This window comes from Mustela lutreola, chromosome 15 (assembly GCF_030435805.1).
Source record: "Mustela lutreola isolate mMusLut2 chromosome 15, mMusLut2.pri, whole genome shotgun sequence".
Classification (NCBI taxonomy): Eukaryota; Metazoa; Chordata; class Mammalia; order Carnivora; family Mustelidae; genus Mustela; species Mustela lutreola.
Window position 1 is genome coordinate 15,150,781 of NC_081304.1, and position 20,732 is coordinate 15,171,512.

Genomic DNA, 20,732 nt, shown 5'->3' on the forward strand with positions numbered 1-20,732 from the left:
AGAGAAGCTTATACTTTGACTTCTACCAAGTGCTCGGTGCCCTTCTCTAATAGCAGAGACGGAATTTTCTTATAAATTGCTGCAGCTTAGTTAAGAAGGTGGGATGTACCATTAAGACTGGTAGCTATATTTCCTCAATGTTATGCAGGCAAGGACTTAAACGTTTCTTTTCTGGAAAGACTGAATTTGCTTAGCACTGTTTAAGTTACAGCATTCTAGGATTCTAATATGACGTCATTAGTAGGGATCAATATATTCCAAACAACCTAAGAGAGAAAAGTTTCTATCACTATTTATTTATTTATTTATTTATCTATCTAAAAAAGATTTTATTTATTTTTTTTTGACAGACAAGATCACAAGTAGGCAGAGAGGCAGGCAGAAAGAGAGAGGGAGAAGCAGGCTCCCTGCTGAGCAGAGAGCCCAATGTGGGGCTCGATCCCAGGACCCTGAGACCATGACCTGAGTCGAAGGCAGAGGCTTTAACCCACTGAGCCACCCAGGTGCCCCGTCACTATTTAAAGAAAATAATCTTGAAAAATTAATATTAAAATCCCTACAGTTACCACATAATCACATGTGATGACTGAGGTTGATGTTCTCCCAGACAATGGAACAAAGAGCAATGTTTTAGAAAAGGTACAAAAAGGCAAGAAGCATCACATTATCATCTGTATAACATAAATCGTTATATCTGGGAAAAAAGAGCTCCCAACTACAATAAGTGTTTTATTATCTTGTGTCAGAGAGACAAACCTTTCAGGCATTCATCAGGCCAGTAAGAAAGACAAACACAACTATGATATTTTAGTAGGGACAAAATCTAGATGATGTTGCATTTTGAAAATGCCAGAATGTCCAACTATTCTGCAAAAGCTCCTGGTCTGAATTATTAAGTAGCAACTTAGCTGTATAAAAATATCCTTTGACATCAATTCTGAACAGCTGCTAAAGGATAATGGCTCCATACTTCCTCTATGAGTTTATGACTAAGACTGCTAGGAGTGTTTGAGTTATTCTTTCACAGTGTAGGTACCTGGTGATTTTCCTATGATAGGACGACTAGGGTATTGTGAAAATACTGAGCTCTGCCTTGCCTGCCTGTCACTCCCTCAAACTATGGATGATGATTTCTGATAACACAACTTCTACTGAAATACACATTAATTTTAAAACGTTTTTTAACACTACTGTTTTTAAAAACCTCAAACTGAAATATTTTCAAAGACTTTGGATATGAAAACAATACAGTTAGAAATTCAATAATAAACTTTATTGGTTTTACTTCTGATTTTATGCATGCTGTTACACACTTTGGGAGCAGAACTAAATAACCACTTGAATATGATGACATTCATATTCAAAGCCAGGTTCAAAAAGATATACACGTGCATATTACCCAAACACAAGAATAGCTTAGTCAAAGAAGATGAATGGAAAATTCTGTTAAAGCAGAATTTGCTTTCATTCCAGTATACACGCCGGTAAAATGGTCAATTAAAAAAAAAAAATCTTACCTGCTACTGAATTTGGCCGTGGCATAAGATACAGAGGAATAGATTGTACGGATTGTGATAAAACTGTTTCCAAATTCCTCTCTGGGATCTTATTCAGACTATACGTAGAAGCCGTCATATTTTCATCGACTCGATACAAACAGGAATCCATGCTGGATTTTTGAGACTGCCAAGGTTTTAGGTTTCCTCCAGATCCTAATTCTTTACTGCTTTCCCCAACATATTTTGTGCGTTCTACATTTTCAGAATAGCTTGTCAACGTAGCTGAAAAAGAGAGTAGAACAAGTTTTAAAAAATCCTCACAAACTTAGAGAGTAAGCTGTTTACTACTATGCAAATTCATTAAGAGTATTAACGATATTATTTTTAAGAAGTTACAGATGATCGTTTCATCTCCACCATGAACTTTAAATAATTGAAAGCAAAATATAATTCTTACATATTTTCTCTCACATCTGTTATGTATTTACTTTAACAACTCTATTTAAATGGAACTAAACACATTCATACATCAGTGCTTAAAGATCTACAACTAGAACCTATCAATGCTAAATATTTCAGAATTTCATCAAAAAGGGAATTTATATAATTTTCATGGATTGCTGGAGAATCCTCCAAATCTCAAAAAGATCTTTATGTTCTTTTTATCCCATATTTTCCCTCAGTTAAATTTATTTCCTGGCCCCTTCTGTATAGTTAAGAATTAGAAAAAAACAAAAGGTCCTTAAGTAGATACCTAGGATATACAGGAAAAATAATCTGTCCAAATTAGGAGGCAGTACAGAGCCTTCTTGTACAGCTACCCTCTGTACCGCTAACCCTAGATGTTCCTGCATGAAATCAAACAAAATCTGAAGATTTTAAATAATTTTCATCAATGCTAGGAATGCAAGGATTAAAAATATTAAAATCAAGATTATAAATATCTTAGAAATAATTATAAGAATAAAAGAGGTCATCCCAGGAGAATTTTTAATAGGTTAGTTCATATTCTCTTCTTACATCTTCAATATACTTGTTGTTAAAAGAGACCTAAATTTATTAGGTAATTTCCATAATCCCTTTTAGTGAGGGTTTTCTCTTTGGAAATGAAAATTTAGTTCTGGACTTTATAGTAACAGAGGAAAAGATGAGTTATAAAGGAAGACACCCCTGTTGCTTTGAGCCTTTCTGCTCTTTACAATAATAAGTCCTCCTTGCATCTGAGAATTAAGTGCTGCCAACTGTTCTCTGTATCCTCACTGATACTAAGGGAGTCTAGTTCCAAGGTAACATCTACTTGTTGATTGCATCGGAGTGGGCAGTCACCATTAGGCTTCTCAAAGATGCCAACGCTCCCTACTCCTACCTACTCTTGACACATTCTCCCCTCTTTTTTTTTTTTTTTTTAAAGATTTATTCATTTATTTGAGAAAGAGATAGAGTGTGTGTGTGTATGGGTGTGTGTGTGTGTGTGTGTGTGCAGGGGGAGGGGCAGAGGACAAGAAGAATCCTCAAGCAGAATCCCTACTGAGTGCAGAGCCCAACATGGGGCTTGATCCCAAAACCCTGAGATCATGATGTGAGTTGAAATCAAGAGTTGATGCTCAACCAACTGAGCCACTCAGGTGCCCTGACACAACCTTTTTGTATATTGCCCCTATTATCTTTTTTATATATTGCTGGGCTCAATGCTGGAATTCTGTTAAGGACTTTTATGTCTATGTTCATGAGAGATACTGGCCTATAGTTTACTTTTCTTTTTAAGATTTTATTTAGAGATCACAGAGATCACAAGTAGGCAGAGAGGCAGGCAGAGAGAGAAAGAGGGAAGCAGGCTCCCTGCTAAGCAGAGAGCCCAATGTGGAGCTCAAACCCAGGACCCTGGGATCATGACCTAAGCTAAAGGCAGAGGCTCTAACCCACTGAGCCACCCAGGCGCCCCTGTAGTTTACTTTTTATATAATGTCTTTGTCTGGTCTGATCTTAAGATAATGTTGGCTTCATAAAGTATTCCTTTCACTTCAACTTCCTGGAGCAGTTTCTGTAGAGATGGGAGAAGATATGTGCAAATGACATTACAGACAAAGGGTTGATAACCAAGATCTATAAAGAACTCCTCAAACTCAACACTCAAAAAACAGATAAATCACGGCAAAAAATGGGCAGAAGACATGAACAGACACTCCTCTAAAAAGGATATACAAATGGCTAAGAAACACATGAAAAAATGCTCAATATCACTAGCCATCAGAGAAATACAAATCAAAACCACAATGAGATATTACCGTATACCAGTTAGAATGGCAAAAATTAACAAAATAGGAAACAACAAATGTTTGTGAGGATGTAGAGAAAGAGAAACCCTCTTACACCATTGGTGGGAATGCAAGCTGGTGCAGTCACTCTGGAAAACAGTGTGTAGGTTCCTCAAGATGTTAAGAATAGAGCTACCCTATGATGCAGCAATTGCACTACTTGGTGTTTACCCCAAAGATACAGACACAGGGAAAAGAAGAAGCACATATACCCCAATGTTCATAGCAGCAATGTCCACAACAGCCAACTATAGAAAGAGCCGAGATGTCCTTCAACAGATGAATGGATAAAGAAAATGTGGTCCATATACACAATGGAATATTACTCAGCCACCAAAAATGATGAATATCCACCATTTACATCAACATGGGTGGAACTGGAGGGGATTATGTTAAGTGAAGTAAGTCAAGCAGAGAAAGACAATTATCATATGGTTTTACTCATATATGGAACATAAGCAATAGCACAAGGATAATCGGGGAAGGGAGGGAAATCTAAAGGGGGGAGAAATCATAGAGGGAGATGAATCATGAGAGACTGTGGACCCTGAGAAACAATCTGGGGGTTTCAGAGTGGAGGAGGTTGGGGAAGGGGGTAATGGTGATGGGTAGAGAGGAAAGCATGTGCTGTGATGAGCACTGGGTGTTATACTTAACTAATGAATTGTTGAACTACTACATTAAAAACTAATTATGTACCATACAGTGGCCAACTGAACATAATAAAAAAATAATAATAAAAAAGAAGAAAAAAATAAATGGTATTATGTCTTCCTCAAATGTTTGGTAGAATTTACCTGTCGAGGCATCTGGACTAAGAGCTTCCCTTGTGGGAGAGTTTTAAATAACAAATTCAATTTATATTCAACAGCTATAAAATTATTCAGGTTATCTTTTTTTTTCTCAAATGATCTTTGGTCATGTATTATTTCCAGGAATTTGTTCATCTAAATTGTCAAATTTATTGGCATAAAGTTGTTCATGACATTTACTTACCCTTTTAATGTTTGTGGGGTCTGTAATGATGTCCCTCTTTTGTTCCTGATATTGGTAATTTTTATCTTCTTTTTTTCCTGGTTAATATGACTAGCGGGGTATATCAATATGATTTTCTCTGAGAACAAGCTTTCACAGTTTCACTGATTTTCTCTGTTCCTATTTCACTGATGTTTGCCTTTTATTATTTCCTACTTTGATCTGATTTGAATTTCTTCTTTTTCTTGTTTAAGTAGAAATTTAGTTCACTAATTAAAAACCTTTCTTTCCTAAAATAAGCATCTGCTATAGATTTTCCTCTAAGCATTTCTTCAGCTGTATTCTAAAAATTTTGATGTTTCATTTTATCATTCAATTAAAAAGATTTTAAAATTTCCACTGTGATTTATTTTTTGACCATGCTACTTAGAAATGTGTTTAATTTCTAAGCATTTGTGAAATTTCCTGGTATTTTTCTATTATTGGTTTCTAGTTTAAACACTGTGGTTAGAGAACACAGTTTGAAATGGTTTGGTCCATTTACCTTTATTGCGACCTGTTTTATGAAACAGAATATGGTCTCTTGGTGCATCTTCTGTGTATACCTAAAAAGAATCTGAACTATGCTATTGTTAGGTGGACTATCCTATAAAAAATAATTAGGTCAAGTTGGCTAATGGAATTGTTTAGGTCTTTTACATGCTAATTGATTTCCTACTTGGTCTTTAAACCACTGAGAGATGAGAGGTAAAAAAAAATCTCTGTGGATTTCTGCCATTTTGAAGCTTTGTTATCCCACGCATGAATATTTTGGATTGTTATTTCCTATTGATGAAATGACCCATTTACCATTATGAAATGACCTTTATTGAAAGGTTATCACTGTTTATTCTGAAATCTATCTTGATACTCTTTGTTCTGAAACAGGTGAATGAGGGAGAGAATGAGCATACAGTATAGACTCTAGAACCAGCAGGAGCAACAGGGACTTAATATTCATTTACCAACCATTTCTATGTCTTTTTGGGAGACTGTTACTGGTCATCTTGAAGAACTGGATTTGGATCTCTCCTCTCAGAAAAGAACTGAGTATCACAGTATCATGTTCCCAGGTGAGACTAGATGCTAAAAGAGAGTACTAATAATTGATCTATGTAGTATAAGAGTTGAACTGGATTTGCCACTCTAAATGTACTTACCTGCCTCTTGTCTGGCTACGTAGACTCTACCAGTGGTGTAGATTATTCCCATGATTGGAGCTGGGTCCTTGTTATTAACATCCTGCTCCATACTGAAGAACTGGCTATAGTGGCTATTCTTGGTCCTTTGTAATAATCATGGGCAGAAGTCAAGCACTGTCTTACATACTGCAATATAGCCTTTTATCTGTCTCTAGACTTCCTAGTTGCCATGGAGACATGAGATGCAGTAGGGCTACTGGATTTATGCAATAGTAAGAGTCAGGGAAATAGTATCCTGTTAAGGCTAACATACAATGTGAGAAGGGAACTAGCAGTAGTATCACCTTGTAATTCCCCCTTCCAGAGTTAAGAAATGCATGGTCTCTCTGACTTTCAGTAGAATCAAGTAATCACCTCTGCCAGCTCTGTCATTCCTTTCCTTATAACTGTTTCTCCTCTTTTTCTGCATTACTTCTCTTTCATTCACTCTTGTTTTCTTCATTTATACTCCCTTAATATAGTATGAGCACATAGTTTTTTTGTCTCAGGCTCTATTTTTCTAAGGACTCTATGCTCAGGAAGTCTTGTTGATGAAAATGTTGAGAACCATGGGATACTCTTATAGCTGATCCAAATATTCAAGTCAGTTTCGGTATACAGTCAAAACTACTCACTTTAATTAAAAATTCCTTTCATATATTCAGACTTTCAGTCATGAATAGCCCAATAGTTCCTAACTTTTTGTTGCTAAACATAATGCTACACCTTTCACCATGAGGTTATCATGGATTCCACAGCATTATTTTGTAATTTCTAAATGTGTTCAGTGATAGCATATTTATATCATGTATGTACCTGTGTGTTTATATATATATATATATATTTTGTGTGAGAATGTTACAACTATTAATTTATCACCAAATATCTTGCTTGTATTATCTCATTTGAAACTCTATATATGTATAAGGAGAGTTGCATTAATCCATTTTCTAGATGAGAAAGATAATACTCTGAGAGGGTAAGTGATGTTCTTAAGATCAATCAGTTGTTAAGTGATGAATCTGGGATAGTGTGTTCTCTTCTTAATTTCTGAAAATTATCTCATTAATTTAGAATATACTTGAACTTTTTTTTAGTAAAATTTGCTAAATATTCAGTAAAAATTGGAAAATAATATTTCATTTGGTATAAAGATGTAGTGATTCAGCTGGCTTTGTAATTCTTTGCAGGAAGCTCAGAGTTCATATAGCTGCTAGGATCAGTATGCTGAATCAAGCCAGAGAAGGAAAACTCTTGTTTCCCAGAGAACTTGTCTAAATGTAAAGTGTCTGCTATTTAACCCGTTACCTTTTATGTTTTTTTGTGTTGTGTCCAAAAGAAGTTTTTATTTTTAAGTCCCTAATCAGATTTGACTAAGACCTACCTGTATCTGTGTGGTCTTAGCCTGGTATATATCCCAGAAATATACCCCTTTTCCCCACATAAACCATGAAAATATTCAGTACATTGGACTACTATACCTTTACAGGTCTGAGAAAGTAGCAATGGAGTTCGCTATTTTCAGTATTTCAAGTAATTTATAAATGATATATAGCTAGTTAAAACTGGTAGCTAGTTAAAACATCAAACTTCTGCCAACATAGCTAGAATTATATCAAAGGTGACAACAGCAGTTATCTCATTTAAACAGAAGCTTTGGCAGAAATACATGTTTGATAAATTAAACATGAGAAACTGCTAAATAACAAATATAGTGATAAAAAATAGAGTTTTGAAAAATTTTTCAAAACTATGGAATCTAGCAACAAAAATTATGAAAGCACTGATCAATGGTGGAAAGATTAGAGAAACTGTGAGTTAATTTGCGGTACACAGAGATGGAATTATTCAGTGGCCTAAGGGCCCTACTTTAGTTTTATTTGATGCACAATGGTCTAGGATCTTAGGGGCACAGAAACTAAAAACAGACAATGGACACAAAATACTAGTAGTGAAATTCTCTAGGTAACTACTTCTACTTAGGGATTTTGTGCATATTTGCTTCATTGATGCTTTTCACTGGACTTGGTGACTTTTGGTTAATTCCATTCACCTACCGATCCAATAAATTTTTACTGAGCAACTAATATATAAATAAGATAGGTCCTAAATCCTTAATCATAGAAGGACAATTCTGTGACAAAAGAGGTCATACACAGAAAAATGAATCATAAAATGAAATGCTATTTTTCATAACAATAGGCTAATGTCTGTATATTATCCGCCTTTATGGATACATCCTATTTTATTCAACCATTCCTCTATGGTGAGACCTCATATAATTTAGGGTCATCAGGGTAACTAAAGCATCAGAGAATGCAGTAATATTTTCATGCATGCTATAAGTTTCAAAAGCCCAAAGCCCATGCAAGCAGTCTTTGTGCCAGATTAGATGGGCCTAGATGCATTAAGCACTCGTATGTGTAAAGTTTCTATGAATGGAGTTGGAAAGGAAGACATGGCTCCTCATTGAAAATATAAATATTTGTTTCCCTAATCTATCATTATTTCTAATAACGACCAGGTAGAACAAAGGATAGGAAGAAAATACTGAGTCTCAAGTAACTGAAGAGATTTTTCTGAGATCTCCATTTTCCTTCTCTGATACAGAAAAAAATTGCTACCTCAGTATAAAGAATTATTTATGTGACATGTCTGTTTGTATTGTCATAGAGGCCAGAAAAGAGATAGTGTGAGGAAGAAGGAATCACAGGCACATAAAACAGGCTTGTTGTGAATAAAATTAACTCTCTTTGCTTTTAAATCAGTTTTATTGAGGTACAATTTACATACTGTAAAATATACCCATGTAAACGTACGATTCAATGATTTTTAGCAAATTTATAGATCAGTGCAATCATCACTATGATTCAGTTCTAGAATGTTTCCATAACCCCTAGAAGTTCCTTTGTGCCTGTTTGCAGTTAATTTCTGTTCTCATCCCAGTACCAGGCAACTACTGATTTGCTTTCTGTCTCTATAAACATGCCTTTTTTGGAATTTCATATAAACAGAATCACAGAAGACAGAGTCCTTATGTTTGAGGTCAATTCATTCTGTAGCATTTATTAATAACCTCTTCCCTCTTTATTGCCAAAAAAGTACTCCACTGTATGGACAGTCTACATTTTGTACATCCATTCACCAAGTGATGGATATCTGGACTGTTCCCAGTTTTTGGCTATTATGAATAATGCTTCTTTCTGAGACCTGTTTTCATTTCTTTTGGACTTATTCCAAAGAGTAGAACTGCTAGGTCATTTGGTAAGTTTATGTTTACTTCATAAACATAAAGTAATACATGAGGGCAATACATGAAGGTTCTAGTTTTTCCACATCTTTGCCAATACTTGGTACTTTTTTTTTTTTTTGGTAACAGCCATTCTAGTAGGTGAACAGTTAGTGTCCCACTGTGGTTTTAATTGCACTTCTCTAATGACTGATGATAATGAGCATTTTTTTTCTGTGCTTAGTGGTTTGGTGAAATGTCTATCCAATGTCTTTTGTACATTTTAAAGTTGGATTGTTTGCAAATAAATAGCAGAATCAGACCTGGAGATACAGAGAACAAACTAATGGTAACCAGAGAGAAGGAGTGGGGGATAGAAAAATAGGAGAAGGGGAGAAGGGGATCCAGGCTTCCAGTTATGGATTTAATAAGTCATGGGGATGAAAGGCACAGTTTAGGAAATAACAGTCAATGATATTGTGAAAGCACTGTATGGTGACAGATGGTTGGTACACTGTGGTAAACACAGTATAAGGTATGTCATTCAACAATCATGACATTGTTCACCTGAAACTAATGTAACATTGTGTGTCAGCTATACTAAAATAAAAAAAAAAAATACATAGATTTATATATACACACACATATATATAAAATTAAATTGGTTCATCTGTCTTCTATAATATTTTAAAACTAACAAAACTAATTTTTTTTATCTTGCTTGACTCATTACTCTACTTCTGTTGATAGAGACTATATTTTTAATGCCATATAATAGTTCTAGGTCATCTATTCTGAGACAGAATTATTTCAGAACTATGCACTGTTCTGTAATAATTAGGACCAGGGGTTTTGAAGTCATACAGACCTGAACTTGAATCCCAGCTTTGCCTCTTACAGTCTATAATATGACCTGAGACCAATTATTTTCAAATTTCAGTTTTCTAACTCTAAGAAAGATTCTTACACTATTATATATGACAGAGTTACTTTACAACTAGACTGGGCCATTCCCATGCTTATTTCTGGGGTTGCCTAGGAGTCTATTACTGATTCTTCACCAAGATAACTAAAGATCTGTAATTTGCTCTTTAAAGTTTTAAACTCCTCTTGCAGCTCCCAAACCTAGCAGTTTATTGACAATTTACACTGGAAGACTTAGACAACCTGACTTGGCTATGGGATGAGAGGGGCATAAAAATTTTCGCTATAAACTTCTGGGGAGCTCTCCTTAAACCAAGATTCCTCATACAAATTTGGTCATTTATATTCTGGAGATAGAGCACATTCTGTTTAAGAAAGAACTTGGAGAGCTGTACTTGGAAGTGTCTAGGGTCCTCTGCTTGTTTGCATTCTCCTTTACCTGCTATTCTGTATCTTTATTAAAAGACTTTATAAGCATTCTCTGTCAAGTCTTATGCATCATTTCAATGACATGACCCTGTGAAATCTTTACAACTATTTTCTTATAAGATCATTGTAACAGGGGCGCCTGGGTGGCTCAGTGGGTTAAGCCTCTGCCTTCGACTGGGGTCATGATCCCAGGGTCCTGGGATCAAGCCCCACATAGGGCTCCCTGCTCAGCAGGGAGCCTGCTTCCTCCTCTCTCTCTGCCTGCCTCTCTGCCTACTTGTGATCTGTCTGTCAAAAAAAAAAAAAAAAGATCATTGTAACAATTAAATAATGGTACTTGGCTCAATGTTTGTACTCAATATATGCTGATTGTTACTATTAGGTCAATATACAAGAAAAAATGCTTTGTTAGGTCTCCTTGATCATTCTAATAAGCAGTGTCCTGATTTCTTTAACAAACATGTCATATTATGGCTATTGACATTTTACTTAGGGCTAAGTGATTAGAGAGGTGGGAAAAGTGATGGAGTCATAGAACAATGAGTAGAAAAACTCAGTAGTAAAAATAAACCTGCACTTTTCAGAAAACAGGTTGGGGAAAACATGAAAAAGTAATTCAAATGATCTAATGTTCAGTTTATGACCCAGAGTGGTAACTTTTTTATTTTAATTTTTTTGAGTTTAGTTCACACACAGTATTACATTAGTTTCAGGCATATAACACAGTGACTCAACACCTCTATAGGTTATGCTATGCTCACTGCAAGGTTATGCTATGCTCACTGCAAGTGTAAGCTACCAGCCATCACCCTATAATGCTATTACAATATCACCGACTGTATTTCCTGTGCTGTGCCTTTTATCCCCACAGCCTACTCACTTTGTAGCTGGAAGACTGTATCTCCCACTCGCTTTTACCGATGTTGCCCATCCCCATAATCCCTTCCCTCTGGGAGATATGACTTTCAAGATGTGACAATCTGAATCAAATAAAGAATACACAACATCCCACTGGTCTAAAGTCATACAGACCTGAATCTGAATCTTAGCTTTGCCTCTTACAGTCTTTGTGAACTGAGACTAATTATTTTTGAATCTCAGTTTTTTAATTCTAAGGAAGATTATTACATTATTAGATAGGCAGAGTTATTTTACAACTAGACTGGGCCAACACTATGCTCATCTCTGGGGTTGCCAGAGTCTAATACAGATTCTTTTTACTTACTAATGTGAAACATTAGGAAAACATAATCACAAAAAATGGGCAAAGTCACAGATACTACATCTTTGTAGGTGTTAAGTGATATAAGGCTATAGGATAGAAGACCAAATTTGGCAACAAAATCAGGACTTAAAACATTCCAAGATTTGATTAAAAGAAATAATTCAAGAATTATACCATTCTGGAAAGAACTGTGACCTCCAAATAAACAAGAGGAAAAGCAAAATGGATCCATGCTTAAATTCATTTTGCTGTAGAGCCATACCAAAAAGGACCATTATTAAAACTTAACATGAAAAAGGAATAGGATAGAAAAATGATATCTTATGGAGGTTACAACTGTCAAGATTTTTGCTTGAAGTTATGTGTATATGTATCTACATATGTGGATATATAGATACATATACAGATTAAATAGAGATATAGCTGAAAGGAGATTATATGCCATTAGTGGTATCATCTACTAGGCATATACATAAGACCATTATACTACTAGAATTATACCAATAAAATTTAAAAAGAGTCACAGATATAAAATTAACATGCAAATATCTGACTACTGTGTTGGTGACATTTCACCACATATTTAAAAAGAGTTATGAATTTGGGGAGGGATGCTATGATTGGAGCAGAGAATGCTTTCTGTGGTAGAAATTAACTCATATCTGGGCTGAATGGACTACACAGAATCAAATAAGTCACAGTTATTTAAAATCTTCTAGAACCCTATTTTACATTCAGAATACTTAAAAATTTAGGAAGTCTATATTTCTAGTATTCCAAATCTTGTAGCTAGGATTCTACAAATTTTGGTCAACTATGCGAGTGATACAGTCAAGCACATGAATGGCTAAAATTCTGATAGCTATAAGTGGAAAATGCAGTGCATCACAAAGGATCACAATGAGTTGACCTACACAGGAATTTAAAATGTACAAATTAAAACATTTAATAACTTTTGTGTGTTTTTGCTAATAGGGCAGGATTTAAATACAGAGCACTAATAAACAACAGACCATCTTGGAAGTTTTGTTTGAAATAATGCAAGCAATATGAAATTTGGAAAAGCAGGTGTTTGTATAATCAGAGAGGAAAATACTTAAAGTATATTTAACAGTTAAGGTAGGTCAGTCATGAGATTTTCAAGGTAATAACAATCTTGACTATTATTACTTATGTCACATTCTGTTTTCATCCAACTCAAATTGCATTAAAAAAAAAAGAGAGAAACAAAACATTTCTTAAGTTAACTGCTCATATATAATTTGATAACCGTTCTACAGTTGAAGTAATTTGATGACCAGATATTATTCTCAGTCTTCTCTCATAATTTTGTAAGCAAATGTTTATTCATACACATTAAAGAATGGGAGTTCATCATTCTTTAAATTACATCTATTACGAACAAAGGCACTTACAGTACCAGGAACACAATTTTGGAAACTTATCAGAAAAAAAAAATAGAGAAACACTGCCAGCTATAAGTCAAAGCAGGATCCCATTTTTAATTTTCAGAACATACGAACATTTACTCTGAACATCCACTGACGTGTTAGGTTTTCCCTTTGACAGGTAACTACTTGTAAACATATTTTGTCTGATCCATCAGCACCATCCCTTCCACTTGGATGAACACATTTCTATATGCAACATAGGGGATATGCAATGATAGACACTAACAATATCAACAGAAGAACCCAAGAAGAAACGTGGCTGGGATTATAAAAGTCATTTTGCTAAAATTAATCATAAAGAGAATGTAAGAGAACAAAACTAGTCAATGGATAACTCTAATCTCTACTCTTTTCAAAATCGAAGAAATCCAATACCTATCTTATACTTAACAGTCACTCTAAGCACTATCAAAAAATAATGCAAAATACCAGGTCAGTCCTTGGGCCCTTCTCCTTCTCCCCTTTTGCTCTCCTTCCATTTGTAAACATTTCCTTAAACACTGACTGTACTACCACATACCAGTTACTGGGCCAGATGCTGCAGATACCTATGAGTAAGGCAATGTTTCTGCCAATAAGAGATTAACAGTTGAATGTTAGAAAGCAGGTTCAAAAAGTAATTATTACACCACACATTAAATGCCATGACATCTATATGCTCAGGTGTTACTGGGAACATGGAGTAATAATATATACTGGATAGGAGATGGAGTGGAAAATTGAAGGGAGGTGGTGGTTGCGGTAAGCGGCAGAGTACTTAACAAAGTCATAAAAAATCCATAGGAGTCATTCATATGTGTGAGAGAGATTACAGGCAGCATGGTCAATACCAGCAGCAGCACAGAGAGGAAAAAAAACTAGAATGCATCAGGTAACAATAAAGTCTAATATTGCTAGGACAATATATACGAAGCTAGAAATAGTGGGACAGATGGCTGGAGAAACTGGCCATGGTCAGGTCAGGAGGGCCTGGGCTTTATTTTATAAGTAAATGGGAGTCAAAGGAGTGTTATGATCAGACTTGATTTTCAGGTAGTTCACTATCTACCTTATAGATAACAGAATCAAAAGAATAATTGGTTTTCAGTTAATTCACTTTGGTGGTTGTGTGAAAAATAGACTTGGAAGGGACAAGATGAAAAGCAGAAATAACAGTTACATTTGTATTAATCTATGTCTAAGATAATGAGGACTGCCCAGACAATACTAAGAAAGATGAAAATAAAATCTAGGGATCAGAAATTTAGAGTGGGGGGAGGGAAGGTCTCCTCTCAACTCTTAGCTCAGGTTCCTGTGTAGGTAGTGACTATTCTGGACAACTTTATACCAGTAAATTTGAAAAAGATAAAAACCATAATGAAGGAAAACTGATTCAAAAAGAAAGAGAAAACTTAGAAAGTCCTATAGTATTAAATACCATATGAATCAGTAGTTAAGGGCTTCTGGGTGGCACAGTCAGTTGGGCTTCTAACTCTTGGTTTCAGCTCCGGACATGATCTCAGCATTCTGGGATCAAGCTCTGTGCCAGGATCTCTGCTCAGAGGGGAGTCTGCTTGGGATTGTCTCTCTCTCTCTCCCTTGACTTATTCCCCCTCCCCACTTGTTCTTTCTCTCTCTCAAAAATTAAATAAATCTTTTAAAAAAAAGTAGTAATTTTAAAAAACCCTCATGAGTATCAGCTCCAGATTATTTTAATGGAAAGTCCTACTAAATAGTCAAGGAACTGATAATTCCAATCTTCCATAAATTATTCCAGAGGTTAGAAAAAGAGGATACTCTTCTACGGTTTATTTCTCTATTTTGTTAAAACATTTAGTCCTTAATGACTATATCTTCATAAAGACTTCTCATATAAATAAATCACAAGTTAGAAATTATTATGCTAAATCCTGAGGATGTATAAAAACTGTAAGACATGAATCCTGCCTTTAAGAAGCTTTGTAATAAGTTGTGAAATAACTTAGAACTTTGTTCTCCTTTTTCAAGATTGTTTTGGCTACTCAGGATTCTCTCAGATTCCACTAAATTTTAGGACAGAAACACCACGTGTTTCTATTTGTGCAAAGAACTTTGTTGGGATTATGATAGTAATTTCACTGAATGTGTAATAATGCTGCTTTGAGAAATATTATCACTTTAACAATATTGTCTTCTAATCCATGAACACAGAATATATCTTCATTTATTTAACTCTTTTAAAACTCCTTAAGCAGGGGCGCCTGGGTAGCTCAGTTGGTTGGGTGACTGCCTTTCGCTCAGGTCATGATCCTGGAGTCTTGGGATTGAGTCCCACCTCGGGCTCCCTGCTTGGGAGTCTGCTTCTCCTGCTGACCTCTGTCCTCTCATGCTTTCTCTCTCACTCTCTCAAATAAATAAATAAAATCATTAAAAAAAAATTTAAAAACCCAAAAAACTCCTTAAGCAATATTTTGTGTTTCGTGTGCTGGTCTTAGTTAGTGTACTGTTTAGTGTAGAAGTCTTTTACCTCGGTTAAATTTACTCCTAAGTATTTTTGTTCTTTTTGATGCTATAATAATGGAATTGTTTTCATAATTTTCTTTTTGAAATGTTCATGGTTAGCATGTATGAAATGCAACTGGTTCTTGTGTGCTCATTTTGTATCCCATAACTTTGCTGTTAAAATATTCTTTTCATCGGGGCACCTGGGTGGCTCACTGGGTTGGGCATCTGCCTCCAGTTCAAGTCATGATCTCAGGGTCTTGGGACTGAGCCCCACATCAGGCTTCCTGTTCAGCAGGAAGTCTGTTTATCTCTCTCCCTCTGCCCCTCCTCCTCATTTGTGCTCACCTGTGCTCGCTCGCTCTCTCTCTCAGATAAATAAAATCTTAAGAAAAAAAATTCTTTTCACTTACTTAATATTTATTTTAAATGAATAAATTCACATGTTAATATATATGGCTTTAGGTAGTAGATATATATTTAGTTGCATGGCATTAGTATCTGCCTCACCATCTAATTAAATAAATAGTTTGATTTGATAACTTTTAGAAGGAAGCCAAATGAGGAAGAAGTATTTTCTTTATGCCTGGTCTTTTCAGCTTTTGTCATTTGTTGACCAACCTTTCCTCATCCCTTCCCTGAAACTTTTATTTTCTTTGGCCTTCCTCCAATTCTTCTATTTGTCTCACTACTTCTGTCCACAGGCTCATTCTCCTACCTCTAAGTTCCTGCTCAATTTGAACATGGCCTAAGATTTGGTGCTCATTCCTGTTTCCTTCTCTGTGGATTCCCTTTCTTCAGATTCCTCGTTTCCCAGAACTTCCACTCATTTCCATTTGACTGACTCCCCTTAATAAGCATACAGTAACAAGATATATATGAAGAACTGAGAACCTCAGCTCAGTGAGGAATGAACCTTTTCTGAACCACTTCTGTTGGCAGAGAGATGAATTTACAGGGAAGAGTAGACAAAACTTTTTCTATCCACCCTGTCTTTTATCAGGTAATATCTTTAAAGGAGTAGTTAAAGAGGGAGGGATAGTTTTCATTTTGTTTACCTTTATTTCTCTCTCCAGTACCATTAAAAAGGACATTCTGTATACATATTTCAACAATTCACACACATAATTTTTTAAAACCTTAAGTTTGTGTAATTATTTTAAAGAGGGGGGAAAAAACCCACAAAATGATTAATTTAAAAATCAACTCACCAATAATGCCGCTATCTCTGCTTTCAAGGGTAGAGGTTGGACTAGTAACAGCCCCATAGCTGCAGTCTTTGGCAGCGGCATTTGTACTGACTGGCGGGAGGGTGGAGCAGGGGCTACTGGCTGGTGGAGAGGCAGTGCTACTAGTCAAGGTGGAACAGGGACTTATCCGCTGAGTGATTGCTGAGGTCTGAAAAATTGGAATGAAAAACAAGATCAACTGATCGCTGTTAAAGTAAAATGTATCTTATGGCAAAACATACGCTTTGATGAGAGAAAGAACAAAATCTACATACATAGCTTTTACATCAACTAGGTACTAGTTGCTTTCTGCCTTCTAGGGTAAGAGAGTCTGCATCACACAGTTAAGGTGCAACTTGATAAATTTAACACAAGCAGAGACCGTGGTCAGTTTTTCTGCCTAAGAAATTCCTAGTGACAAATATCCTTTATCACTGCCATGAATTCACAGAGGGATTTTTCAGGAACTACAAGATGTCCTTGCTTTTTCCTATCAACAAAACTATTCTGAAAGCTTAGAAGTTAGTCTTGTTAATATTTTCTTCAGATTTTAAAAAAAGTATCTGCAGCCAAGGAGAAATAAAAATAAGGCTCTCAATGCGAATAAACATTTTTTTTTAATACATAGGTGGCTACTTTAAGACAGTAAATGAATGCAGAGAATATGCCCTATCTTTAAAGTCTAACTAAAAAATAGATAAAAAACAATGTTCATTTAAAGCAAAACTAAATAATTTCTCTGTAGAAACTGATTATAGACTGAGATTGCTTTGTATCTTGAATGACTTTTATATCTGAGGTCACCTCAGTTTAAAGTTTTTGATGGGAAGGAATGAATAATCACCAAAAAGATTGGTGACAATATATCTTGGCTCACCTAATTTAACAAAAATCCACTTTTCCTTAGCTCTTTCTACCCAAATAAATTGCCAAAATAATGAATAAAAGTATATATTTTTTCAAACACTAAAAAAATTTTATCCTTTTTAAAATGGTAAGCTATCAGTGACAAAATTACTGAAGGAACACTAATGATACTGTTCGACATCTTTAAATGTCAAATCTGAAAGAAATCTTTTGACTTCTTTACCTATAGAGTCACTATTCACATTCTCCCCACTAAAATTGAAGACTTACATTTAACAACTTGACTTGAAAATGTGTTAATCACTAAATACGAGAAAATTAAGGCTCTTTCACTCATCCTGAAATAAGTTTCAGATACAATCCCTTGTATTTAATCATATGTGTTGAATCCAGGTTTTGACTTTAATTTAAATGCTATAGCTAGGTCATAAAGGATACAGTCAACTTAAAGCACAAGTGACATTCTCAGAACCTTGCAATGAAGCAAATCTTTTCAACCGTATTAATAATATTAGGAGCTGATTTTTGTTAGTCATACCACAATCTATGCCATTTCTCTTTTCTCTATGTCATTTTTTTCTCCAGAGGATGGAGGGGTTTCAATTTCTTTGTAATCTCCTCTATTTTTATAAAACGAGGCTGGCCTACCACAGCAATGAGTTTTAACTAGGTATGCAGGAGAATCACCTATGGAATGTAAAAAAGCAAGCTCCCCAATGAAATTGACAGATGTAGAACCCCACACCCCAGACTTACTGAATCAGAATCCTCCCTAGTTAGAATCTAACATGGCAATTTTTAACCTCCTCACTCTCAGTTTAAAAAAATATGTGGGTAGATGAAATGAACTATACTAGGATTTTTTTTTTTTTTACATTAAATATATCTATAGTCATTCCATATTGAAAAAGTTCTATTTTGGTATGAATCTATTACCTCCATAGCAACTCATTTCCATTTTTAGACAAGATTCTCAATCTGTTCTTTGAGAAAGGAAACTATATTACACGCATAATACAGCCAATGTGGAGGTTAAGCCCAAATGACACTATTTTTACTACAAGTTGTTCTCTACAAAATAAAACTTGTAACACAGAATGTATGCTTTAAAAGCTTTAACTATAAAGGCAAAGCTTAAAGATCAAGCTGTTTAGAAAGCAGAAATTTGCTCATGGCTTATGAATTAAAAAGCAGGCCTCCTCTTTATCTAAGAAGGCCAGTTAATGAGATACAGAAATCTCCTCTAGGTAGAGAAAGACAACATTAACAGTTCTCCATACTTTAAGCTAAAATGGACATCTAATTAAACCACCCCACTTTCAAAACCTTTCAGTCGTTTTTCAATTGTGTTCTCTGGAAGTATCCCAAACTCCCAGTCTGATCTCTTAAAGGTTCTAAAATTTACACAAGGTAAGAACCTGATGATGGAATGCCTAAAGTACATCCTACTACTCCAGAAATTGAGTGAAGAAAATATAATGGTTGGTTGAATATCACTTCAGTACTTTGTCTTTTGTAGAAAAACGATACACGCTGATTTTCCTGTGCTGGATTCTGTCCTTTCTAGTGTAACTTTGAGGATGCCATTACCCTCAGGCCCTCCCGAACAAAGCAATTTATCTTTGTTAGCATGCTGATTAGCTTGGAAGAAAGTCACCAAATGAAGATGATAACCTTAATAACCTTCCTAAGACTAAAAATTCCAATTCCAGTGATCAATTTAGTCATTTCCTTCAGTAGCTCCAAGATAGTTTCATGGTATATTATATTCCAAGACAGTCATAATTATTGATATTTTACATTTGTTCAAAGCTTACAGTTTAAAAAATTTTAGCATTATTTCATTTACCCCTTACCAACCAAATAAGGCAAAATGAGTATTAATTTTCCCATTAAGAAATGTGAATAAGAAACTGCCCTCAAGAATGAAAGCTTTAACTTCCCCAAATCATAGTTCTTGCCATATATTTATATACTAATTATACTGCATAGTATTTTATACCTTCTATTTATATGGCATTTCACAGCTTACAAAGTAATTTCATATTCACGATTTACCTTGATCCTCACAACAATCCTGTCAGGTGTTATTATTTTATATTACACTGAAACAGTATGGTGCAGCTGTTAAGAACAGAAATTTGTAAAAGTGACTGTCTGGATTTGAATACTATTCTATAACTTTGTGGCACCGTGCTTCCACTTTTTTATCTGAAATCTGGAATATCCAAGGACCCTATCACATTGGGTTGTCGGAAGCTTAGATAAAATAGTACAAATAAAGCAATTAGTACAATGATTAGCATGTAGCAAGCACTTCATAAATGTCAGCTGTTATTACCTATGAAAAACCTAAAGCTCAGGGAGGTTAAGTGACATGTTCGAATTCACAAAGTCATAGGTGGCAGAGTTGGAAGCAGGGCACAGATTTTTTACTTCTTCGTTCAGGGACTTTTCTGTTTTCTTTTCTTTGTAAACTGAAGTATAGTTGATACCCAATGTTACTTCAGCTTCAGATGAATAACAGTGATTCTTACAAGTTTATGTTATGCTGTGCTCACCACAAATTTAAATGACTATTCTATTATTAGAAACAACATGATCGGGGTGCCTGGGTGGCTCAGTGAGTTAGAGCCTCTGCCTTTGGCTCAGGTCATGATCCCAGGGTCCTGGGATCAAGCCCCGCATCAGGCTCTCTGGAGCAGAGAGCCTGCTTTCTCCTCTCTCTCTGCCTGCCTCTCTGCCTACTTGTGATCCCTGTCAAATAAATAAATAAAATCTTAAAAAAAAAAAAAAAACCAACAACATGATCCTTGGCAAATACTCCTACTGTAACATCATGTTCCTTGGTCATTATTAGAACACAGTCACGTTTTTAACTGGACACAAACATCAAGAAATAAAAAGTA

At 35.2% G+C, this 20,732-nt stretch overlaps 1 protein-coding gene across 12 annotated transcripts in view; it reads right to left on the reverse strand.

Moving 5' to 3' along the window:
- Nucleotides 1-20,732, reverse strand: part of TANC2 (tetratricopeptide repeat, ankyrin repeat and coiled-coil containing 2) — a 363,508-nt gene that overhangs the window by 131,344 nt on the left and 211,432 nt on the right. For all 12 annotated transcript variants that reach the window (XM_059147239.1, XM_059147241.1, XM_059147247.1 and 9 more), the window contains 2 exons: nt 16,939-17,125; nt 1,518-1,781 (listed from right to left, as the gene is read on the reverse strand). In XM_059147239.1, the coding sequence (XP_059003222.1) occupies nt 1,518-1,781; nt 16,939-17,125 (451 nt within the window). The remainder of the gene's footprint in view (nt 1-1,517; nt 1,782-16,938; nt 17,126-20,732) is intronic.